Raw genomic sequence first — 26641 nt, 5'->3', positions numbered from 1 at the left:
CTGTACATGTAAACTACGAAGCACGCTATTTTTAGAGCAGCTCTTAGGCGCCCATCCCTGCGTTGAGCGGCATGCCTCGGCGTAACTGAGCGCGGAGCGCAGAGGAGGAGGAAAGACGGCGATAGCGAAGAGAGCGCGAGGAGGAAAGCGGAGGAGGGAGCGGCGGCTGCGTGAACAGTAAAGACGAATAGCGCGTGCCGTCGTCTGCTCGCTGATGACGCCACCGATAAGACATGCATTGCTCCCCAGCGATGGAACCACAGTAGCGTGCTCTCGTTCGCCCGAGTGGAGGTTCGACGGTGGTGGAACGCTTGTCAGATGTTTAGGGGAATCCCCCCCCCCCCCCCCAACACTATTCCCACTTCGAGTTATTGAGCAATTCGCTCTCGCCCTACTATAAGCTTGCCGTCACGGTTAGCTTAGTGGGTATAGGGCGTCTGCTCCGGCGAAGCGGTGGTCCCGGTTTCGAACCCCGGACCAGCACAAATTTTTCTTTACCAGTGAAGTTCCTGAGAAAGCTGTATAGCTTCCCTTTGTAGCCGTATGGCTGCGCTTGGGTGTAAATGAGTAATTAATCCCTTATTATGGCGGAACGCTGTGGGCGCTACTGAAGTCGAAACCCAGAGCCGCTTCCGTCCGGCCCTGCGTGTTACGTATGCGGTCGTCTACGGTTCGAGTACCGCAACAGCTGCGTTCATAAATCGCGCATTATACCGAGAAGCAAAATCGTCGGGAAATTTTTAACGTGCGCTAACCCATATGCCCATTCTATGCATTAGCAGCGTCAGAACGTCGCCACTCCACTCATCGCAAGAAGTTTGGCAGTGCTGCCGCTGTGCCAACTTGGTTCGGAAGATGTGGGTGTCGGTGGGTGTGTGACTATTCGTGGTCGAGCTAGACGAGCGGTCAGGGCTCGACGCAGGCTAGGTTTTGTCGTCGGTGACAGAGGAGGTAGTAGTAATAGTAGTAGTGGTGGTGGTTTATTAAAATAATAATAAAAAGGAAGGATAAGATTTTTGCTAGGCCCGGCATCTGCCATCGATACTGAATCACCTTGTGGTGTGGGTCAGTACGTATTCGAGCTGTCACATATGGCAGCTTCAAGGGTATACTTCCTCCCTGCCCTAACGGCGCGGCTGAGGTGTCCACTGAGAAGTGATACAGATGTATTTCCCCAAAACCAGAGGAGGTTTGAAAAAAATAGTTTTGGAAAAAGACGTCTGTAGCCCTTCTCAGTGGGCACCTCAACCGTGCCGTGAGGGCAGGAAGTACCCCTCAAGCTGTCACATGCGACAGCTCGAGATCTGACACACCACAAGGCTGTCCATCCATTCCCCATCCAACTTTATCCTAGCTGCTCTATATCCAGATCTGTAACTGCAAGTTCAGCAACTGCTGATCGAGGAAGAGGAACCCCAAAGATTCGGTTTCAATAGTTGTATTTCATCATCGTCACCATCGCATATACTATCGCTATAGAAAAGCTAATATGAACACAATTAAAAAGACAAAGCGTGTTTGATCGATCCGCGCATAGCACTCGATGCGAAGGCATCATGCATGGGAACAGCACGTCATGCGGGGCGATGAGCATTCCATCCCCTTTATACCACCGCACGACAGACGCACTGCAGGATCTACCTTGCGCGCTATCCATGGCTGTCGAACGTGCTGTTTTTGCAAATATGCGACTCCGATGCAGACGCATTGCGTTGTTTGCTTACTCCCACCGCGTCACGTGTTTACTTCCACTACGCCGTTCCATCTGCGCCGAGGATGTCTGCAGAAAAATGTCACGTAGCGGCTTCTCTGCCGTAATCTGGCTACACTGGGCCCTGCCCTTAAAGCCGTCTGCTGTTCGACAGCACAGTGATATGGAGCTCTCTGGAGACATACGTAGTAGTTGTGTTTGCAGCTGTTTCTAATAGCTGAAGTTTTTGTTAATGATATACTGCTATAGCTAGCAATGACGTCTTTTTACAGAAACGTCTTTTGGTTTGCCAAAGGCATGAAAGAATACAGCAGGTAAGATAGCTGCGGGGCATATTGCTTGACACATGTTCCAAGCAGTTAGCAACTTTTATCTTTGTTTTGCGGAAATTATGTGCCTGGGAACCAACTGTCAGTATAAAACACGCTTTGGGGCAACAATTACACCAGTTTGAATGTGGTGCAATGCGACCTGGCAGTTGCAGTTTGGGGTGTGTCCGCAGACTTAGCCATGGTGTAAGAATACTGTTCGACATAACTTCTTCCACCTGCCCATATCTTGTGCGCGGCCTACGACGTAAAGCGATATCACTTCCGCTAGCATTCGCTGTTGCGCGAGATGGTTGAGCACTGTGTGGTTTTGCACTTAAATTTTCAGGAGCGGATTTCGGTCTGCGTGTCGGTCCTTCAACCTTCCAGACTTGGATGTTGACTGCACCGGAAAGATCTTCATGATTACTGGTGCCACGGGTACGCTTGGTAAAGTCGTCGCTATCGAACTTGCACAAAAAGGTAGGAAATGTTGCTGCATGTTTTGTATGCATCCAAATGCTGTGGATTTTTAGCAGTTGTTTTGCTGGTACTAGTTCGAACTGTCAGAATGTGTCCTGCCCCATCTAAACGATAGTTATTCGTACGCGCACCGTAAACCAGTATGTGTGTCATTGCAGAAAGTGCTCACTTTGTCTGGGTGAGGTGTGTGTGAAATGACCAGAGCTTGTTTCTCCTTTTACAAACAGGTGGCACAGTGCACCTTGTGTGCAGAGACGAAGAAAAGGCAGAAGCTCTGAAGAAATCAATCGTGGACATAACGGAAAATGAGGTGGGCATTTGCTGGCAGAGTGCATCCCTTGCATGTTTTAACACCATGCAAAATTTGTGCAACAATTTTGCACAATTATTATCTTCACAGAGCGCTGTTGTTGTGCACATCTTAGACATGTCAAATCCCCAGGACGTCTTCAATTTTGCGAAAAGATTCAAGGAAAATAATGCCATATTGCATGTTTTGGTAAGTAAGATTTACTCTTTGACTTCTGATTGTGTGTATTTAGCTCTTTGGTTAGTGAAAAAACTAGTTCAAGTGCTAAGGCATCTGAGAAATGCAGTGTGCAGTATCGATGCAGGAATGTTAAGTGTTAATGCAGCTTCCTTCTTTTGGTCTGGAGAACTATCGTCATCATCTCTTTAGCTGAGAGCAGTGAGAATACAGCGTGAAATTCACTGTGCACTTTTGTCAGTTATTGTTGCAAGTTTTATTTTGCAGTGTTAATTCTGTGTGAAGGTTTCTTTTTATTATTATTGTGGTAAATATTTATGCTTAAGTCTAAAGAGCGCTGCTTACATTAAGAGTATTCATCTGATACAGAACTCAGCTGCTTAGTAACGAAATGATGGCTTACTAGCCAAAGCAGTTCTTGTTTCTCTTCGAAATCTTCCTCGTCCATGTCCTGCATAAAAATCTGATGTGCAAGCTTAGCTTATGTGCAGTAGACCCATGTTGATTTAACCTAATCAAGACATGCAATGCCACGTTTAACTTTTGTAAACGTTTAACCAATGCGTGTGCACAAAATTTCCTGTCAGATCCTTATTTCTGGAACTTGCATATAACTAGAGTCTTCACCTGCACGAATGATATTATATTACCAGTATACACTGTAAATCCTGATCACCATTGCCTTCATGCACAAAGAACCATTCCGTCTCTTCAGCAGCAATCGGTCACAGTTTCTGCACATCTGCAGCCACCACTGCTGTCTCAGCCTTGCAGTGTTGTGGAAGGTGTGCGGTGTGCCCATAGTGTCAGCTAATCAGCTGCCAAATTCACTAGGTTGTTTTCATGTTGCAAATGTGCATGACTGGGCAGAGTCAGTGCACTGGCCAGTAATATAGCTGTGAAAGCACCAACCAGTTGTGAACTGTTTGTACAGTTGTGGGCAATATGAGAGGGAACAAAGATTGAGCATTCATTTATTGATTACTCCATGGTTAGCTGTGGCAAGCACAGTTTTTTTCTGTTTTGTAACTAGTTTTGCTCTTGGAGTATGATATCCAAAAGTCATTCTCAAATTTAGTGGAGGAATATACAGAAAAGTTACAATTTTGTGTTCCCTCTCATGCTTCTCATGACTGTACATGTGAGCAGCTTTGTGAATTTGGTCACAAATTAGCTGATGGTAATTGTAGCTTTCACAACTGATGAATGAGAATATACATGTTGTGTTTGTTTCCCTCTCACCGTCCCTCTTAGTCACGTGAGTCCCCTCACAGCTTTATGCCTTTGACACTCACTGGAGCCACCTTTTTATTTAGTTTGTCCATGGGTGTAATATTTGGTGTGCTTGGAGTGGACTAGTTCAAGCTTACTGCATCTGTCACAGTGAGCTTCAAAACTGGAGATTATTTGTCTGTGGTTAGTGAACATAAGAAAATGGCATACTGATGGAGGCAACAGAGCACAGTTCCCTGTGTTGTGCTGTTTCTTGTTTTGTGCCATGCCAACAGCGGCAGATTTTAACTTTTTTGCCCGAGGGGTAGGATGCGCACTCTTTCTGCGCTTGTTGTGTTAACCTTCTTGTCCTTGTGTATGTGTGCGCAGTATCCTTTGTTGAAATTCTTCTACATGTTCTCATAGGTTGGTAAAGCTTGTTTTCCAACCATTACCAACTCTCTCTTGTCCAAGTTCATGTTTTGACATAAGGCCAAATTAACAAGATTCGGGGCACCTACACTCAGTTTCATACCCAAGGTGCAACGCTGTAAAAGGTGCCGAAGTAGTCTGCATGAAAAAATAAAAGGAGGTATGTTATTCCACACTTCTTTTGTGGCTGAGTGATCTAAGGCATGAGGAAGTGACAGCATGTCATCAGCAATAAGAGCACGTTTAATCAAGCTCTTAACAAATGTACCATGTAATAAGCCTGCAGGCAAAGCATTTATTATTTTTTGCTCGCCACAAGAAACGCACTACTTTTTGATTGCGGATGTAGGCAGCGCAAACAAGAGCGCTAGCTTTGACAGCGTTGCACCTGATGTATGAAATGGAGTATAATGGAGCTTTTGAATGTGGTAAGGTTGAGAAAAAAAAGATGGAATAATTGTACTTGATGAAAGTTAAATGTGCCTGTAGTATTTGTGTAGATTTTTTTTTCCTTGTTTACACTCTTGTTCACTCTTCTTTAATTAGTGAAACAGCCCAGAATGGATCATAGCGTGGAGTACTGGCCTTTAGTTATAGACGCATACAACTCAAGTCTGCAGTGAAGCTCCACCCACATCAAGGACTGCCGAGCAGAGTTCCTCCGTGAAAAAAGTAGACCGATGTTAAAGCTTTTCTTGTTGCCTGAACAACAAGCTAATCATGAGACGAAATTATGAGCTTAAAAATTTTGATGCCTCTGGCTTGTTTGATAGAATCGGATATTAAAAAGCTGATTTTGTTTGCTGTTGTAATTGGTAAGCGGAGTAATACAGGATGCCACGTACTGTGGTCAATGTTACCAACTGTATTTTTTTTTTAAAATTTGTATCCTGCTATAGCTATAGTTATACTAGGGTTCTTTGGCGCATGAGCAGGTGAGGCTATCATGTGCCAAACACAATGTTTTGTTTTGATAGTTGAATAAGTGCAGCAATTACAGTGAGGTTGTATGCATGTTACTTTAATTCGGTATACTAGAAATTTCTATGTTCGAATGTATACTTGGGTTGCTGTGGTCTTGAATTTCTGTGAGCAATGCAGTGTAATTAGCAATGAAAATGACTGAAAAATTGTGAACAACTTTTACAGTTTCTTTGATTATGGAAAATTTTTAAAAAGAAAAAGCTGCAGCTTTCATGGATTCTCCCTCACAGTATGTGTTTGTGATGATAATTCTGAGAAAAAGGGAAATTGTGTCACCATTTCTTACAGTGTGTGGTTGGCAAAGTCGTATGCTTTGCTTTAACTGCTGATATAATAATTATGTGGGTGGGAAATATGAGAAAAATTTCAAGCGGTTTACTGAAGTTGCATTATAAATGGTATCCGTTTGATTTCTAAGTGAATGCCTATGCATCTATCCAGTGCTTTTCAGGCATACTATGCTTGTTGCTGCTAAAATACAGACAACCTCCGCATTCATTTTTCTCTCTTGGAGGCTTTCTAGTGCAGTGATAACTATTATGCAATAATGTATACAGCTCGTTCGGTCGAAAAGCTGTCGACGTGACCTTGGATTGACAGGAAGGTCTCATAAACTTGATGTAAATATTCCCAAAAGTCTAAAATGAAAAAAGAAATTCGCCGGCATTGGGGTTCGAACCCAGACCAGGCACGCAACGCATATGTCATAAAGGATCGTTGGTTCAGGCGAGAGGGGCACCAAGTAAATGCGTTGAGGTGTGTATGACAGTTAAGAATGTTGCGGATGTATACTGGTATAATCTTAAAAAATAAAATAGAAGGAAATTTCATCTACTCTAAAAGTGAAGCTTAAGGGGGGAGCCTGGTCTTGAAAACAAAATTTTATTAATGTAGTCATAATTATGAAATCTTCAGGGAACATGTATTTTTGCGCGCTGATTCTAAATATGTCATTTAATTTCATGTAAAACAATTTTTTGAGCACTTATGTAATTTTTATGCAAGTATTTTGCAAAGAGCTTTGAAGAAAATTTGTTGTGGAAAACTCACTGAAATGTATACTATTGGGTTCTCTTGATACCAAGGAATGTAATAAGGGTGAAATTATCGCCCTGGCTATCATAGAACTTGAGTTATAGGGTACTGAAGCTCACACTTCAGAGACGGGAATACACACCTTCGCATTTCTGAAGCAACAACTTCAAAACTCTATAACTTAAGTTCTATGATAGACAGGAAGACAATTTTACCCTTATTGCATTCCTTGGTATCAAGAAAACCAAATGGCATACATATCAGCAAGTTTCCCACAGCAAATTTTTTTTCAAAGCTCTTCACAAAATACATGCATAAAAATTACACAAGTGCTCAAGGAATTATTTTACATGAAATTAAATGACATTTTTTGACTAGGCACACAAAGATACATATTCCCTGATGGTTTCTTAACTGTGACTTCATTAATAAAATATTTTTCTTTCAAGACCAGGCTTCCCCCTTAAGCGTCCTCCTAATTTTTTATGTAGTTTTATGCTTATCAGGTTCAGGAAGTTAAGCCCATCTATTAAACCAGCCTGAAAAATCTGGATAACGTGAGCCATTCACTTCATGGTTGTTCTGCTGTTTAGTACTGATACTATGCAGTGACAGTTTGGTGAATCAGGTTTGCAGCTGATGCACTAGTTGCAGCATTACTTTTGTGTTCCTGTTCTCCCCACTGTAGACATAGTACTTCTGCATCACATTCACTGCGATCAGTTGTTGTTCTACAAAAACAGCACTAATTTTTTCTGCAATGTGCAATTGAACACAGGTCAACTGTGCTTCCACAATCACGCAAAACCGAGAAATCGGGGAGGGTGGCCTTGAGAAAACCTTCGCCACAAACACACTTGGTGAGTGTAAGGAAATTGCCATTTGCTTTTTTACTAATGAAGGCTTGTTGCTTGATGTGCTGCTAGGCTTAGGCACCTTTGGGCTTGCCTCAGCTTGGTTGCAAGCAAGCCACGTATGAACAGTGTTTTTACTGTTAAGTAACATAAAGCTTGTGCAGAATAAAGTGATTACACTAATGAATATTTTGTCATTTTCAGGCACTGTAAAGTGAAAATAATTCTGAATTCTTGGTGTCAGGACAACCAGTTATGCCAAAACAAATGCATACCATTTGCTCCATCGCGTAATTTACACACACGTAATTCATTACCCGGGTTTATGAAAAAAAACAACTTTTACTCGCATATTTTATACTCCCTGCTGCGCCAGATGCACATGCATGCACATGGGTGCGTGTAAGGCAGGCTTGGAAAGATCGTCGCAGCCGCGTCGTCATGTGCAGGCGTGAAAGGTGCAAGTGGCAAGGGGACGAATTGCGGGCCATTCGCCCAACTCTCTTGCGCTGGCAGTTGCTTTCCCTGGACGAACAATTGTGTGCGCGCCAGAATCGGACGTATTCTGCTCGGTTTGTGGCTTGTCAGCTGGGCCGCACTCAAAGGCGCTGTTTTATTGCCCTTGAACTCCATTTGCCTCCGACTGCTGGCTTCGCACGGTCATTCTATCCCGCGTGGAACTACATTACATGGTGCAGGAGGGGGTATGCGTCTTATATTCGGAGTCAACTTCTTTTTTTAATATTGGCCAGCGAGGGCTTTGAGTTGTGAAGTCGATGTATAGGCGACAGTATACTGTATATATTGAGCTTTACGACTTCTGTAGTGATTTTTACGATGAGTTCACAAATTTTTACGTATTTTGCGTACCTGCTTTTGAAGCCTGAATTTGAAGAAAAAAATGTGCAAATTACGCGAATAAATCTTTTCAAAACTGGTTAATGGCATTTCCCATTATGTGCAATGTCCCTTGGACGACTGGATTAGATTATTGTTCTCACTGAGCATCATTTTGCTGCACATAAGATTGGTGCAGTTACTGCAGGTAGTTGCACTATAGCAATGGCCTAATTGTTTAAGCATCCGCCTTGCATTTGGGAGGTTCGGGGTTCGATCCCCAGTGCCGCTGGGAACTCACCGGTGATATGGTGGCAGGGACTCTGGAACTTTTTTTTGAGCGGAGGGCAAGGGGGGGGGGGGGGACAAGACTTCGATCTTGTTTTGTTGTTTATTTATTTAATGCTCATTTACATAATGAATGCTATATCTTTATTATTTCTCTATTTTGCAATTTTGCAATGTTAAAAGGTATATCTGTTGATTCAAACTGTCACGTTGTGGTGACGGCACTCCGGCAGTCAGGAAGACAGTGAAAAGGCTTCCAAAAGAAACTGTTTATTGGGGCTGACGCGCGCCCTCAATGAACTGAATGGCTTGGTGGTGGCGATAGCCACAAGCATGCTCAGCAATCGTCGGAACTGAATGCCTGCAGTTCTTGGCTGCACTCCGTTTAAAGCTGGCAAGGAACCTTAAAGCTAAAGGACCAAAAGCAACTACAACAATCTGGAAAAATGTGGCAACATTTGCACGTGGCCACGATCAATGGAGATAAGTAATGCGAAATGCGAAAGTCTTGAGGGTAAAATAAATGAAATGAAAAAAGTTTGGTCGCATCTCGCATTGCAAACAAAATGATAAAGCCGCGTGCCTGTGGTTCTGAGTGTGAACCAACAAACAGTGCAAACATTCGCAGCAATATAAATCAAACTGAAATGGGAAGCTTTATAGATGTACGCACAAGGAGTGATCAATTGCATTAAAATGTTTGTGCGTAATTTGTTTAAATTCTGCTAATCGTGATCGTGAACACAGGTCAGACAGTCGACTTCTGTTGGGACATGACTAGTTTAGGTTACTCATATACGAAATGCTTTGTAACTGGCTATGAAGCCAAGTAGCTCAGCCCCACTGTGCTTTGCATTAAAAGGGTCCTAGAACTGAAGTGTTTAAATTGTCAGAAATCTGATCAAAGTGCAAGCAATTGGATAATGGTGGGGGGGCTGCCCCCTCTGGAAAAATATTGAGGGGGCGTCTGCCCCCATTGCCCCCCCTATTCTGAGGTGCCTGTAACAGTGGGTAAAAGCTTTCCCCCTGGCCTGGTGATCAACTTATCTGTGGCAAAATGCTTGGGAAATCGATCTTTGACCCTACATCCAGTAGAGTGAAACACCTTGTGCCAGGGCACTGTTTGGCCAAAAGCTGCCCTTTCACCATGACCATTCATAATTATCATCAGCATACTATGCAAGTATAGTATAGTAAGTCTAGTCTGCCTTTTTTCCATGTTTGCTCCACTGTTATGAATCATGACTACACAGGTATTTTCTTCTGTTGGACATGAAAATTTTATCTGGGTGTGATTTGGTTGACTGTAGTGTTAACTGACCAGAATAGAAGTTTATATTGTCCTAAATAATTTACAGTAAGTTACAGCATGTCACATTCTGGTATTAGCATTTCACATTTTCAATAATGCGCTGACAGTGACACTGCTGGCATGCCTGCAATAACATCCTCTAGGAAACAGTGCCAAATCTTACAATGCGTAGTGAAACCCTTTGTTTGTTATCAGCGCATTGCGCCTTCGGCTTTGCAGTTTTCTATACTGTTCAGAAATGAGACTGAATTCGTGAAGTCTTGTTCTTGTATTGAATATTTGAAGTACTTGTGGCTTAAAAAATGTGTTTATTAAAAAAAAAACATAACCTGTATGTTGAAGAAAACATTTTTCAAATGTAGCAGGTAAAACTCTTCTGCTGCCTGAGGTTCCTAATCTAATTTTTCTGATTGACAGAAATAATTTTTTTTTAGATTCTAGAGGCTGATAGAATGGAAGAAAAATAGTTTTTCTTGTATTTTGTTTTGTTAGTGTGTAAAGATGAGGTAACTTAGAGTATGTTGAGCGTCAGGTAATTTTACTTTTTGGGCACTTTCTAAGTGTTGTTTTTGTTTCATTAGTCATTTTGTTGTTTATGTGGCATTGTTCCTTGAAGTACACGCAGCAGCAAAGGTTTATGGAATGTGAGTGCGCAGAAGAAAAAATATTTCAGCGCAGTTACACAAGCTAGTCACCCTTAGTGCCTGCATGTACGAGGGGATGTGCATGCTTCATCCACTGGTGTAAATACCAGGCAACTGCGTCACGAGCCAGCACTATCACTGCACATGCTTTCTGGAAACTTTTGCTGGTCACTCTACCTGCACAGTTTTCTTCACAGTTAATAATACCACTGGCTCATTGGCTAGGGTGTTCGTGCTGCTGACTACAATTCTGTGGATTTAATTCTTTTGCCTGGGTAGCTGCATTTCGACAAAGAGAAGCACCTTGTAGATTTACTGCGCTTTGTCACATCAAACTCGTAAAAGTTCATGATTTTAACTTGCACTACTCTAGTAGACTTGAAGGATTGCAGTGTTGTAACTGAATATGTTGTGCAGTGTTTCTCTCCTGTTTATGTAATGTGCTTTTGACGGGTAGTGGGTAAGAGTCTGGCTTCTTGGCACACGTTCATGGTTTCACGCTCAGTTGCGGTGGTTTCTTTATTGGAGGAAAATGCAAAAATGCCCAAGTACCAAAATTTTATTGCATGTGAGGCAACCACAAGTGGTTGAAATTTATATGGGGCCCTTCACTACAATGTCCCTCAAAGCCCAGGCGTAGCTTTGACAGGTGAAAATACATTTCTTACTTATATATCTATTTGAACTCTGCTTTCACATTTTTTTCTTTTTTTTGCAGGGGTCCATATCCTGATTACCAACCTCATCCCATTGTTGAACCAGAGCTGTGAACCTAGAGTGGTAAGCTGAAACCCAGCTCTCTTTGCTTTTTTTTTTCCTCCTCTGGTTGGGGCACTGGCATAAGAAGTATAGCAGCATTTTCCTTTGAAATGCAATTGCCATCACTTTGCACAGGCCTCAGTCTTAGCAGCACTGGTATTCAACTGGTAGCAGAGCAGGCTTGTTATTGCAAAATGATAGTTCTTGACATGTCTGATAATGTTTCCATTGTAAAAACAGGTATTCTGTTCTTTGGGGTTATGCTGGTTACTGTAGCTAAGCCTAAGTAGGCCAGGTATGTGTGTGCAGAAACACCTAGAAGAGACTACCTGCAGCTCATTGCCAGATGTGACATGCAGACATTGTGCTTGATTCTTGGCATTTTATGTATAATTTTATTTCATATTTGTGTACATTTCTGATAGTTAGTTTTCTAGAAGAAAATGATTGCACTTTTCCTGGCATAAATGATGTCAGGGGGACAAGTCAGAGGAGAGAGGAAATGGCTGTTTCTGCATTCACTCTATTATATGTTTGCCTCATTTTCCTTGTATAGCGAGTGCTGTTATTGAGAGCCCACCCTGAGCTGTCGTGTGACTGAGGCCTGTCATAGTTTTTGGCACCACTCGTAGTTGGATTAATCTAAGTGGCCAAGAGAGGAGAAGAAAAAAATTGGCAGACACTTAAAGGTGCACTAAAGAGGAATCTGAACAGAAAGAAATATGAAAAAGAGTTCTATGATTTCGTACTCCTTCTTTGTGCAGCAGCAGACAGTGAAAATCAGGCATTCTTGGAAGCTCCAGGTACATTATTCGTGTCGGCATTGTCTTTAAAATAATGCAGTGCAAATTTTAGCACGTTTGGTGCGCCTAGTGGTCCATGAGACTCATGATGGCACCTCTTGGTGTGATGAAGTATCTCCTACTACGATTGTTCACATCCCAAGAACTCTGTACTCACTCGTCTGGCAGCTGCTGAATGTGGTTTTTAAAGGTAGCACATAGAAGGTATTTTTTCGCAACTGTTCATGCAATGCGACATATGGTAAGGCGCGTTGGCCGGACACATTGCTACTGTAAATCATGAAACCGTACATGTGCAAAAAGGCCTTTACTGTGGCATTTGCCCTATCACACTATCTTTTGCTGGTGTTCTGCAATCAAAATACCAGGGGTGAAAAATCTGGCAGAGGCACTTGGGATTTTGTTCCCATCGTTGTCCATGTTAATGGGACAAAAATACATGGGCCCCAATGGGCCCCCTACATTTTCACCTGTCTATTTTTCGGACAGCGAATTTCTATAGTAACGAGGCGTAAATGCATTGAAAAAGTTTGGTTCCCAGGAAAATTGTCCATAATTCGAGTCGTCCATATTAACAGGGGTCGTATTAGCAGGGCATGACTGTATATACATCAAGGGTAAATTGGTAATGAGACAATTTTAAATGATGACGGATCTGCAAGGCAGGATTTACCAAGCCCTCCAAATAATATTTTCAGAAGTTCTGCGCATACCCGCTGTCAGCCATTTTATTTTTGTAGGTTTTAACCTTCTCTACTGCTGTTTTTTTCTTAGGAGAACATCTACTGAATGTTTCCTGAAGATGTCCACAGCCTTCGTGCTCCTGAAAAACCTGTTGTTGGGTTGGAAGAGCAAAATGTGCCTGACTGCATGTCGCATGCAAAGCCAGCCACATTTCACGTTTGCTGTTGCCAGGCTAGAATGCCTGCATGCACAAAGCTCTTGGCAGTTCTTTTTCATCGTTGTTCCCTTTGTTGCATTCTCTTTCATCATGCAGTCAATCGCAGCCACAGAAACCTATGAGCCACTTGTTGCTTCTGAATTCAGGAATGTGTGGCACTGCTCGAGTTCATATTAACCAGTCATCACAAGTTTGATGGTTTATGTTAAGTTTTTTCACCATTGCCTTTGTGGAAAGCTAAACAAATCCCCCCTAACTGTTTTGCTTATCAAAGGAATCAGTGTGATGGTGTTTGCTTAAAGGGGGTGCACTTTATGTTGATCATGTTGGGTAAGAATCAAATTTACGACCTGTGCATGTCGTACAGTGCTACAGTGCAAGTAGAAACTATCACCTTGTGTCTGCCATGGCTAACTCATCTCTTGAAGTCTTCATCTTCATCTCCAGCATATGAAGTTGAGAAATAAATAGCTAAATCTGACTGTATGTAAATGTAGAGCAGTTTTCTCACACATCAGTTTTTGTGTGCATTTTTGAAATTAAGTGTACAAAATCGTCTATACGGACATCTTTATCTTGTCACTCCTGATTAAGCATGGTTAAGATAAAAGTGCTTGTTTTGGCAGTAAAGCTTATGGATTTATTTTTCCTCAGGGAGCAGCAAGTAAGGTATGCTGATGAGGCGACACATGCGTGAGCCATCACTACCGATTTCCTAGAAAAATTGAGCTGTGGTGCTTGCACTCACCCCTTTGCATGGAAAGTAACATCACTGTACCATGATGGAATACATAAGTGTGTGCTTTGCCTTGCATCGAGGAAGTTCTGTTAATATGGTGGCTGGTTGCAGGTGCTGGTCACATGTGGGAGCCTGCTGATGCAGCGATTGGACCCAGTGGACCTCCAATTTGAGTGCATGTTCCCTTTCAATGGGCTGACGGCTTTCACTCAAACCAAGCGGCACCAGGCTGTGCTGGTGGAGCACTATGCTGAAACTTACCCAGGCATCCATTTCTCAGTCATGCATCCTGGCTGGCTTGAACCTGAGGGTACGTGCAAGTGTGGTGTGACAAATCAGTTGCATTGTGCCCTAGTATTGCTTCTTGCCCTGTGCCATCCGTGGCTGTAAAGGCTGCTGCAACATGTGTGTGGGTGTCGTTGTGTTGTGTACATATCTTTCCAGGAAGCAGCCATGGTGATAACAAATTTCCAGCAATTTTGTTTGGTAAGCTATAATCATAGCAGTGACTATTGCTTGTGAAGGAATGGCAGTGCAGTGAATTGAAGGGTTTCTTGTGAGATGCTGCCTGCATTATATGCTTTATTTGAGGAGTCTTTTTTTTTTTCTCTCTAAATGAGCCATATCCAAATGCCAAATTTGAGTGAAATTCAGCTGTAATTGCTAGTTCGCCTGTAGGTTTTCCTTTGAAAAAACAATCGAAATTAAATGAGCCATATAACTAGTATTTCAAAGTATGTCACATACCAGCTTCCAATGCATTGCTGCAGATAAAAAACTTAGTTTTTCTTGGTTTCTGTCAAGGTGGATTTGGCTCATTTAAAAAAAAAAAAACGCCGCATTTAAGGTGGCACCTTGAAATGCACCATGTACAGATGAAATGTCGCATAAAAATATAAAAGTAATTTTTATCTTGCCTAAATAAAGCAGAAAAAAATGTGGTGCTCATTGAGATATATACACGAAGTCAGGAGTCATTGAAACCAAGTGAGTGAATGTTCATGGTAGTGATGTTGAGAGAAGCAAATTGCATAATCATCTTGGATAGGGTATAATTAGGGCCTTTCATTTCTGGCTAAAACCCAGTAATACTGTGAGATGAAGAGAGGAAGAGAAGAGCACAGATTTTCTCCAAGGCTGCTGTATTTAAAATAGTTGCTGTGATGTTGAGCGTTTTTGCAGCATGCAAACAAAGGAAGGAAGGCCTTATACTGATGCAGAAGTGATCCGTAGGAGACCATGATGCATGAAATGAATTAAGTGTGAGAAGAAAAGGAATCTTTGGTTAATTTCTTTAGTGCCGCCTACCATTTCCATATTGTGTTTGAAAGTAATGAGCAAACAATGCAGCATTTTATGTTCCAAACAAAAATGAGTGCTTACAGTAAATTGGCTTCTCCAAAGGAAAAAAAGACCATAAAAAAACTAAATTATCGAACTTCTTGCTCGGTAACCTTATTTGTACCCGAACTTGAGCTAAATAAAATTGCTTGATTTTGCCCCCCCCCCCTCCCGAATTTCTCACGGATTCTGAACCCACAACCTTTGTATGTAGGATGCAGTGCTCTACCAACTGAGCTATGGTGGTGGCTGTTTCACCTTCTAATTTGAAGGCATTTAAGTTGCGTGTAGCTTAACCTTGAGAATGTTCTCCAGTGCGACACCTGACCACAGCGAAGGGCATAGAACTTCCTCTAAGTGCTACACAGAACATTAAAGAAGGGGAAAGTGGCAGCTGTGCAAGAACCCTGTCATGTCCCTATTCGTATCTACTCATAGCATAGTGAGGGTCTTGGTTGTGGTAGCATAAGAAGGTTGTTGAGTTTGCATGTGCGTTTAAACTCTTACTGAAAGAAAAAGCACTTGTTGCTTGACATAAATAGTTTTGTTGAAAGGTTAACGCCACATATAATTTATGTGTGGGCTGACTACAGTGGAACCGCGAACTTGTGCGTGGTAGCTCATGGCAAGAAAAGTTGAGGGACATGTTAATAGCATTGAAATTGTCATAAGTAGCCACAACAGCTAAGAGGAACCAGCTTCACGCATTCTTCAGAAATATGCATCACCGCATTCTGTTTACATGTGCCACTGCTATAAAGGCTGTCAAAATAGGGAGTTAAATGCAAGATCCACTAAAATTTAGGCAGTTAAAGGCAAATGCCTGCAATTTGCAGGCTTTTATATTGTCCAATGCTGAAATATGTAGTAGTCGTTTCTTGCTGAGTGAATGGTAGCATTTGAAGGAAAAAACTTGTTTTCCCAAGAAAAAAGTTTATTTTAATTTACTCTGGCTCTTTATATCAAGATGAAGCCTGAAATAGGAGTGAAGCAAGCGTAAACAGTGAAATGGTTTCTGCAACAAATTAGTTATATAGTGAAATGCTATGTTGAATAGCCCACCACAGTCTTTCTGATTTGTGAATGGTAATATTGAAGGTAAACTTTTTTTCTCATTCTTAATCAGCTATAGCATTGCATGTATGTATTTGGCTCAAAACATTGTCATTATTTCTTCACTTCACGTGAAGAGCATAATCCACTGTTTTTGTGGGAAACATAAAATCAAAATCTTCACAAGACAATGCCAAAAGCTTTGAAGATATTTTCTCAAATTAAAACCAAAAACAGGGCTTGTTTATTTATTTATTTTTTTGTGTATGTAGTATCGTGGTAGATGTTCCCAGTGAGCCATGTTCATCACTTTTCTATACTATTCGCATTTATTTGAACAAGACAAACTTTTCGCCACTCTTCAAGAGGTTGTTTCTTGCTCTAACATAAGATTTTTCGCCGACATTATGCTTGCAGCAACAACTATAAAGGCACGCAATTCAATTCAGTGTTTAGTTAAATGCACTGAAGTGCGTCTATAGCTCTGTTTGCTCAGCTAAATTTTGTGTCTGCACATAATTTTGCCATCATCTGAACTGCTTACATTCATCTAGCTGTAATCAGTGTTTAAAGGCAGGGGGCCCCCCATCAATATTGGCAAGGGATCTGAGACCCCTGTGCTAGATTGTAGGGACTGCAACCAGGGAGGCCGGAAGTATATTTTCAGTGGGGGGGGGGGGCTCGAACAAGTTTCTTTTTACTTGTTTTTTTTATGTACGTAGGTTGTTCAGATATTACAATCCAAGCTTGGCTCGAGAGAGGACAATTAACTGCGTGAAAAAAATTATTTCCTTATGCAGTGTTTCTTTGATCGCTAGATGGTGCATATTATACAAGCATTAACAAGAAAAAAATTACAAAATGAATTTTCAGTGCGCACATATTTATTGACATTTCAAAAATTTACAGGCATTTGCGCATGAACAAAACCATAACATAAAACAACAGTTTAAATACCACAATACAAGCAAACGCGCTACAGTACATGTATACAGTTACCAATAATGCATGCAAACAGCAAACATTTTGGACAGTGCTGCTCTTTCTAGAAGCTTAGGCGGGACCAAAGGTTGCTGCTCTCTCCGCTGTTCTGCTCACAAACTCCCCGATGACATCGTCTAAACTTAGGAGCGCCGTTCTTTCTCTGTGTATATGCAAAATCAAAAGATGCAATAACCTCTCTTGAGTCGTTCGGTTGCGCAAATACGTTTTGATTCTGCGCAGAGCACTAGAAGAGCGTTCCCCAAAAGCGACAGACGCTGGTTTGGAAAACAGAAGCTGAACATACCTCACGACCTAAACCATCAACTCGCGAATGTTTTGCGATTCCCTTTGTAGGGTCTCCAAAATGCCCAGAGCTGTGGTAGAACCATCAGTGCTTAGAAGAGTTGATAATAGCATGAACTGCGCCGAGAGTCTGCACAAGTCAAAATCAACTGCATGCACTCCCAAAGCCGCCTCTAGTTAATCTGCTGCATACCGACTACCTCCAGCGGCGCTGGTTAAGGTGTCTTCTAGTTTTACGAGCTGTTTCATGCCCGGCTGCTCAAAACGCTGTTTTGTTTCACTTATGATTCGGTCGGCAGTAGCGAAATACTCCTTGCACAGCGCGGCCTTAACATCAAGTGCAACTGGCTGGACAGGTCTATCAGTCATCTCATACCTCGCACTAGGTTTTGTCGGCCTTGACATACGTGATTCCTTCAGGCCTAGGCGCGCTGCTGTTGTGCTCGTGTGCTGCCACAGCTTCTCAAACGCAGTTTTAGAGCTCGACTGGGAGGTCGCCTTGCAGAGAGCCTCTGCTGCCTTTTTTGCACCTGCGGTGCAATATGTTGAGCTCTGGAGAGCCCTTGCTAATTCTTCACAAGGCCCAAAGAAGGCTACGGAAATGTGGATACCTAACAAGGTTTCAATTTTTTTTCAAATTTCTGCAGAAGCGAATCGTAACCGCTAAAAATAGCCTTGCTGCTTTCGGTCACTGAACCTGGTGTCTGCAAGAGCTCCCTGAGTGTCTCTTAGACTCTGGCGTAATTCTCAACGAATCTTTGCATCGACTTAACTCTAACGGTCCATCGCGTCGGTCAAAGCGGCAGTAAGATATTTGGCCTTGATCCACTCTCCACAGCTAACTCTCGTCCTGTGCAGGGAGGAAGTGGTACCGACCCACTCTGTCTCTTGCTTTGCAGCGGACGGCGCGGCTTTCGGCGAGCTGTCTTTGTGAACCATCGCTTGGTCACAGCGTCACAGCTGCTGATTGGAGTTGTTGGATTTGGTACGCAGATGAGCCGGCACAATCTGGGCACCGATGCAGTGCTGCATGTTAACTGAAAAAAATTATCGCTGTGGCATATGGTAGTAGGGACAGACACATGCGCTGGTGTCTGATGTCTGTTCCCTCTTCCGTCCCGTCCGTCAGCGCTGCTTTGTCGTACCGTTCAGCTGTAGTTAATAGTCATCTGACTATATGGTTTACTTCTGAGCCTTGAATTGAAACTTTAACATCTCCAAAGACTAAAATAAATGGCGAGGGCGAGGGTCTTCTTCACATCGCTCAGACTGCTTCAATTCCCCCACCACCACGCGGCTCAAACACGAACCATTTCATGTGGACTGTCAAGGGTTTTTAAACGGGATATCTCAGCTCAATATTTCCAGTTGCGGAGAAGCACACCTTATGTTATTTGCACGCACTGCAAAACAATGTTGCTGAAATATGAATTGTGTTTTGACAAAGAATATATTTGGCTGAAAATAAGACGGAGCCAAGGCAATAAAGAAAACAAGCTCCATGGGTTCTCTGTTCCATACTAGTCCACCACTGTGGTTAACGATGACCTGCAGCGCTGTCAGTATTTGCATTTAACCTGCATGTCTAACGAATTTTCTATTTCAAAAGAAGCAAGACTAAGCAGGCATACTCAACTATAATAATAAAGTAAGCGCAGATAGAGCGGTACACACCCGAATAAGCCCCCAAAAAGGCTGGAACTGTCCACGGAGGTTGACAAACGGCGCCGGCCTTCTTTGATCGCGGTACAAGTTTCCGCCAAGCTCCCTAAAGGTCGATTCCCAAGGCCCTTCCCAAGCGCTTCTTTTTATATAGTCACTGTAATGGACCACTTTTCCAATAACGTCCTGCGCATACGCAAAGCCTCCTCGTCCGCCAATTTTGACGACTGACTTTTTGAATAGGAGAGGAGTTCGCTGAATGTGCTGTTCCACGACGTCACCTCGATGCGACAAACTAGTGCACAATAATGGACCATTTGGAAAAATCTAAGTCTGCTTTCCACGAGGCTTGTTTTCCAACCAAACGTTCCAGTTCCCAGACGACACTCTCGCATTCTTTGTGCAGTCGGGTTCCCCCTTCTGAGTAACTTCTGGAATATCGCCATTTGACTTCAAGATGGCACCGAGAGAGGGGGGACCGCTGTCAACGTCATGTAGCACCGCAGTAGAGGTTAGGCAGGAAATTCAAGGAAACTGGCTTTGCTTCTGTGACGGCAGGAGTGGGCTACCTCATAAAGGGACTCTGCTCATACTAAACTTTCTTAGAATTTTCTGCTGAACAAGTTAGACTGACCCCGCACCGTCGCGCCAACTTCCTCCCTTCACCCCTCCGTACCCCTAGCCCCAACAATGAACAGCCTACCAGCCACCGGTCTCCCCTTTTTCGTGCGCCACGCTGAATGATGAAATAACCGACTCACAAACACGACAGTGATTGAAACTCCCGGAAAACTTTCCTTCGCATACGTTAATGGACTTCGCCACTTTTTAACAAATGAAAAGCGAATTAAGCCACCTCCCTGCTTATGCTGCTACTGCGAATTGGTACCTGCGCCAGAGTGTTTTTATTATTAAAATTGCCGTTCTATGAAATCCAAAATGAGGGCTAGCACTGTAATTCATGCTTGTTGCAGAGACTTGGGGATGTCTTTAACGTGTAGTTTCCTACTGGGACGTCATGGGAACGCGGAGGTCGTAAGTTAGGTTACTGCAAAAAAATGTAAACAAGGCAGGAATTCAGGTGGGAGAGGGGCTGTCATGAGAATACTTGGGGGGGCTGTGGCCCCCCCTGCCCCCTCTGTTCCGGCGCCCCTGACTGCAAGGATCTAAAGCAAGCAAATTTTTTTGTTCTTTTTAGTGGTGGTCCAAAACATTTTTTCTCTATCGTTTCGAAAATTTCGGTTCCGCACATTGATAGAGCAGCTGCACAAGGCCTCTGCCACTGGTGCTCCATCAACGGTTGAGGCTTCACACATGCCTCGAGTTTTTCAGCTTTGCTAGTGAAGTAGCGCGAAAAGCATATGACAGAAACATCGGGCTCGAAGGCACGTACAACAGGGCTCAAGCGTTGGGGCATCTAACTGCGTGGTTTCGTTTTCACGCCTTCGGTTTGCGATACCGTTTGGGCCCAACACGGGACTTGCAGTCTGGTGAAACCAATACGTGGGGGCTAAATGGGCTGTGAGTCGTCGTGGACGCTGCTTTTGGGACGGCATTTCTCAACTGACGCTTTGTCTTCAGGCGTCGTGAGGAATTTGTGAGCCGTCTTGTTGAGCTTTGCCAGCAGTGCCTGGTCCCTCCAATAACTGAGACCGCCGACGTCACTGCTCCAGTAAGGAGGCATCAGGCCACCTTACAGTGCTTCATAACAGCATTTAGTAAGCTTCTTTTTCATGCAAGCATGGGGTCAAACTGTGGTCACTTCTTTTTTTTTCTCACTGAATACAACTGTTATCGAAAGAATTATGAACAGGGTATTAGTCGACAAAATAAATTGATTACTATTAGTACTACTACATGATACCCCCCCCCCCCTAATGCCTGATGGGCTTTAAAGCTTTAGCAAATTATGGTGATGATGGGTGAAAGTGCAGTGCCTTCGTTTCTTTTCAAAGCTGCGTTTCATCTTTAGTTCAAACTACCCCATACTGATATTCGAAAATATTGTAGGTATTTGATTTGCACCCAATTTTTATTCGTATTCTCTTCACAGCCAAAACTTGATGTTCACACAGCTTTAAGAATTACTCAAACAGGAATGGAGCTTACAACTTTGCAAATCACTAAAGATGCATTTGTGTGTAATGTGTTTGTAAAACCCAAAAAAGAAAAAAAGTAAAGGAATAGACCGGGCATTTCTACACTACAATTATTGAGAACCTAGGTGGCTGCACATGGTGCCCCAACCATTTGTGCAGGTGTTAAGGAAGCTGTTCCAAAGCTGCTGCGCAAGGTCTCTGTACGGTGCCGGTCGGTGGAGGAGGCAGCAGACACTATCTTGTGGCTGGCCATCTCCAGGGCAGCTCTCAAACACTCGAGTGGCATGTTTTTTCAAGGTGAGTTTGTATTTGTGCATGAGGCAGTCGTTTAATTGATGTGGCTCGTTTGAAAGGTAATTAAAAGAAAGGAATAACTTTTCTTTTCAAGACATGCACCAAAAGTACAGTTCTCCACACACCTGTCTAGAACGCTCAAACGACGCGTACCGTTGTGCATTTATGACAGTCGCCGCTGCCTAGCAGGCATGATATAGGTTTTAAAGACATGAGGAGTTAAACACAATCCATGGCAATGTGCATGCGTGATGAAGTCTTGTTTTGAGCCCTAGGCCACTCAGAACTGACGCCACTATTTACTTTGTTCAAGCGCAGGCCTGTGGCTTGTTTTTCAGCAGCGCAAGGGACAAAGGACGAGACAAGTGCACAGACACGGCGCTGAACTTACAACTGGTTTAGCGCCGTGTCTGTGCACTTGTCTCGTCCTTTGTCCCCTGCGCTGCTGAAAAACAATGTCACACCAACTTGCCCAAGCTTCTACAGTATCAGGTCTGTGGATGACTGTAGTATGTCGGACTGATAGCAGTTCAGTGCACACATTTGAGTAATGGAATGCAGACAGGTGGATTTACCTGTGCCGTGTTGCTCTTTCAAGTGTGCATGCTTTCTTTCTTGCAGTAATCGTGTCTTATCGAAGATATGGCTGCTTCAGACATGCATGGCATTGTCATATTTGTAGCACTATTGCCCCATAGGCTGTTTCTTCACCCAGAGCAGACATCAGCCAACTAGCCTATGTTTCCAATATATAGAGTGAACTCTTTCAGGCCTTAACAAAAAAAGGGGAGTGGGGGGTGGGAGGGGGGGGCTCACTGGTCAGTCAGCAGAGCACTGGTTTTAAAATCCGATGGGTCGATGATCATTATATGTTCTGGCGCCTGCTTAGATTTCACGTGGGGTTTCTCAGAATTCAGGTAATGGACAACTTGCAGAATGCACCATCAATAGTACACTGCATATTTTCCAAGCAAGAACCCTTGTTTACAGACAGCATTTTCACATTCTTTTTCAAAAAGGAAGGGGGCAGACACCCCTTAAAGGGGCTGCGAAACACCGCTTGAACGGATGCCAATTACACTTCTGATGGATTTTTTATGTCACACAGATGCTGACTCAAAAAGAATTACGAGAATCCATGCATAGGAACGAGAGTTATTCAATGAAGAAGTTTCAAAATACAAGCAAACAAAATGCTGCCCTCAACTTGATTTTCGCGCAGCTTCCCATTCCCATTTCACTCTCCCAATGGCGATGCGTTGTGCGACCAATCAAAACAGCCTATCTGAGCACGTGGCAGAAGTTTGCGCTCCATGGTTGCCTGTTCTCTGTAACTCGTTCATGCAAAGGCTGGCAGCACCGTTTGCATGGTTACAACGACCATGTGAATGCCCAGCTGACCCAGTGATGCTTCACCGTCATGTCGACGGTGCAGAAGGGAACACTGATCAGTGACGTTCCCTTACTTATGGATCCGAACTCGAGCGCAAGATACTGCGACGGTGTGACAGCCTGCGCAAAATATCAGACACATTTAGCATAGCGCGTACCGCTACTGCTTATTGCCAACCATCGCTCGTCGCTTCTAGCGCGCTGGTTGGTCACGGCGAGCAAGGAGCACGCGCTGTTGATGGGAACGTCGCGCCATCTGGCGCCGCCGCCCGGTGATCCTCTACAAGCTGACTATGCGCACTGCCTGCTAAATGTGAAACGAATGCTTATTGAGTGCAATGGTTCGATTGGATCGATTCCGCAAAGCCACTCTCGGATACATAGAGAGTAGCCATAAGTGATGAGTGCTAGGTCGTAGGATGTTTACAGAGAGGCGCAAAGTCCTTCGATGCAAAATGTAGCCAGAGCCTCTGGTGGTGTATTTTTGTTTTACTTTATTTACAGTGCTTTTATCTAGGGCAAACAAGTTGATTTTGTTATTGTAATATAAAACACAAAAACTTGACAAAACGTATCTGTAGTTAACACAATTTGTAATATAGGTACTTTGTCCATTCATCAAGCTCGCACTAAGTGATGTCATATCCGCTGCTAAAAGCCACCACTGTGTGGTGACACTGTCAGCGCCACGAATTTGTTTTTGCGAGCTAATTAAAATATTAAAAGCCGCAGTATACGCGGTACGACCGATGCTAATAGCATCACTATAACTCATTCTATGCAACCAAGAGGCAAAACAATGCACTGAAAATGTGTTTCGAGGCTCCTTTAATGTGTATGAGAGGGAAGTTGTCGAAAGGGCACAATAGTGTAGCCAAAAAAGCTTTGCAGTGAATCCAAAATTTTCCTACTGACTCTAGGGTGCCATGTTACCATCCCCTCACCAGCACTGGTGTCTAGCAAGTCGAGACAGGAGTTAACAGAATGTACTATTGCACCTTTTGACAACTGCCCTTTACACTCCATCTCAAAAACCATCAGGGCTTCAGGTTCACGCAGATTAGGGAGCATCCCCCTCTTCCCTTCGAAAAAAAATACAATGGAGGGCGACTGACCCATCTCCCCTCACGCTAGCCCAGTTTGTTGGCAGAGCAGGAAGTGCAAACGTGGTATGTGAACGAGGGTTTTTGGTTGGAAAATATCTTCCTATAAGTCAGCTTGCCTGCAATTCTGAAAGTTGTATAAATTCACTGGCACCCTACAACGGTGTAATATTTGATTTAAAATGGCTCTGTCTTGAAATTCAGCACTTATTGTAGAGGTGTATATTTCAGTATATATGCGCACACTTAGCTGTGAAGTTATTCAGTCCCTATTGCACACTCATTTATCAGAACTGATTTATGCACTCGTGTAGTATACACACATTAACATAAGCACGAGTTCATTTGCTCAAAAAATTACACATTTACTTCAGAGTGACGTCTGAGTTCTGGAAACATGGCATATTGCAACACCCTTAATTTTGCAGTCCGAACGTTTCGTGCGTCTGGCAGTTTACTGCTACCAAATTTTGCAGTTTTCTGGCCTTAATTGCCCTGTCACTGTGACAAAGGGCACCTGTGAAAATTTCTGGCATTTATTTGGTACTTTACCTTAAAGGGGCTCTGAAGCACCTTCCGAGGAGAGCATATCAACTCGCTCAATCACTACACTGTGTTGTCATGAAAACCTGAGCCAAATAATACACTTCTACACGCAGCAGAGGACCCACTATCAAGCGCGAAAGTTGGAGAGCCCTTCCCGGCGACTTTTTCATGCTCGCACCCACGTATACAGGTTGAGAGGTAGCTATTGGTTAGATTCGTTCATACGTCGGGCAGCTTCCGTGGCCACGGCCATTAATGCGGCGAATAATGCGGCCATTAGCTCCGGCGGGTGAGAAGGCTCCGCTCCCGGAGGCGGGGCTGGCGGAGGACCGCTGACCTTCCAGTGTGCAAAAAGTGACGAGAGGAGAGGGAAAGGTGCGAAGACCCTGAAATTCAGATTTTGACTACAAATAACTCTGCTTTTAGAAAGCACATTAAAAAAATTCTTGCTGGACAATATTTGTGAAGCGGCGTGCTTTAACACCCCAGGCACACTGCAACTTTATTAGTGCCCCTTTTTGAGCCCCTGTAAGAGGTACAAGCTAACAACAGTTTATACTGAGAAGTGTCCAGGTTGGAAATTGAAAGATATTTGCATGGTACACAATACCATTTGAATGAAAAATGAATACTGGAAGAGAACCTGTCTGCTTGGGACCAACTGTATTGCCTGTACTTTTGAAGAGTGCATTACAAGCATGCATTGCACAGCACTTTACAATATGTAAAAGTATGTAGAACCAGCCTTGCACTAAAAAAAAAAATGGTAAAGTTTTTACAGTGGCCACTACTAAACCATGACTGCTGTACAACAAAGTTAACTTCATAGGTTTCTGGCATTTATATATCTGTAATTTTGGCTAAGGCAGAGCACAGAAGGGTTCAGATCAGGCTGCCATTGGTGATGAAGCACAAATGTCCCAAGTAAAGCTGGCTCATTTACTACAATCTGTACCTTAGTCATGTCATGTGGGTGGTGTGGTTTTTAAAGGCTTAAAATATTTTGCCCTGGCCTACATAACATTAGTCTGATGGAGCTGTTTCCTCTGCCACCCTTTAAATAGCCTAATTTTCTCAACAGTGTTTTCAGAATCAAACTTCCAGACATTGAGTTGATCAACTTGTGGTCAATTATTGTTTCCTTTTGTCACCTGTTCCTCACCCTCTTGCATTGGCAACACTTGGAACTTTACCATGCAGACAGAAGAACAACCTGCCCGCACATCCCTTTCGGCAAGACGAAGACCAGCATTGATGACGAGAAGTTTTTCATGAAAAACTTGGAAGATTTTGTGAACAAGCTAGGGCTCTCTTAGCCTATGTATCATGCAAACGCCAGTGTATGTGACCACTTTGGCAGCTCTGGGGCCCGTCTTACTTAGTCATTCGATTGTGTGCTCAAGGTCAGGGATGCCCCTTTTTTCTGCTGCCATGTTACTGCATATAATGAGGTACAGTGTTCGTGTTTCAACCATTCTTGTACCTGGCAAAGCACGAACGAGTTTTCTATGCATTTTGTGCATGGTTGCCATGCACTGCTAAACCTCTAGATTCTCTGCAGTGCTAGAACCACAGCTTTTTTTCACTTTGGTGTGTGTGAAGGCTGCAGTAGTATTTTGTCTGTTTGCATTGAAGATATGCATGCAATTGCTGTGAAAACAAATCTACCAGGTTGCTGCCACTAACTTTTATGCCTTGAGAGAAAGAAGTGTTCTTGGTGAAGACACAAATGCTAGAATTCCTTGTTTTGCCAGCAAAGATAGAGTATTCCAACATTTCTGAAATTTAGCTGGGCGTTATATTTCCTATGCAGAACATAGCCTGGAATTTCAGTCCCTTGCATTGGCTATGTTTTTTGATGTGGAATGCTTTGTCTGCTTTTGTTGAGCAGCAGTTACTTCCCTAAATGCTCATTGTGTTTATTGTTGAATATATTTATTTGTGACAAAGACCGCTGCTTGTGAAGTCCTCTATGTACGTAAAGGCTGTATACATGTGCTTGTGGTGTTAACTGTTTCACAAATATATATTGATACTGTTATGTTTGTGGCCCTGTTGATTCTTTTTGTTCTGGT

At 43.2% G+C, this 26641-nt stretch overlaps 1 protein-coding gene across 1 annotated transcript; it reads left to right on the top strand.

Moving 5' to 3' along the window:
* The first annotated feature begins 1763 nt into the window (after positions 1-1763).
* Positions 1764-26607, top strand: LOC144115323 (dehydrogenase/reductase SDR family member 12-like). Its single transcript, XM_077649660.1, has 9 exons — positions 1764-2025; positions 2369-2502; positions 2730-2812; positions 2903-3001; positions 7431-7512; positions 11306-11367; positions 13901-14099; positions 21391-21528; positions 25767-26607. Exons 1-9 carry the CDS (start codon positions 1967-1969, stop codon positions 25880-25882), a joined length of 972 nt encoding a protein of 323 aa, XP_077505786.1. The 5' UTR covers positions 1764-1966; the 3' UTR covers positions 25883-26607.
* Positions 26608-26641: the final 34 nt, after the last annotated feature.

Source organism: Amblyomma americanum, chromosome 1 (genome assembly GCF_052857255.1).
Source record: "Amblyomma americanum isolate KBUSLIRL-KWMA chromosome 1, ASM5285725v1, whole genome shotgun sequence".
Lineage (NCBI taxonomy): Eukaryota > Metazoa > Arthropoda > Arachnida > Ixodida > Ixodidae > Amblyomma > Amblyomma americanum.
Note: the sequence above shows the minus strand (reverse complement) of the source record. Positions and strands in the feature narration are given on the sequence as shown.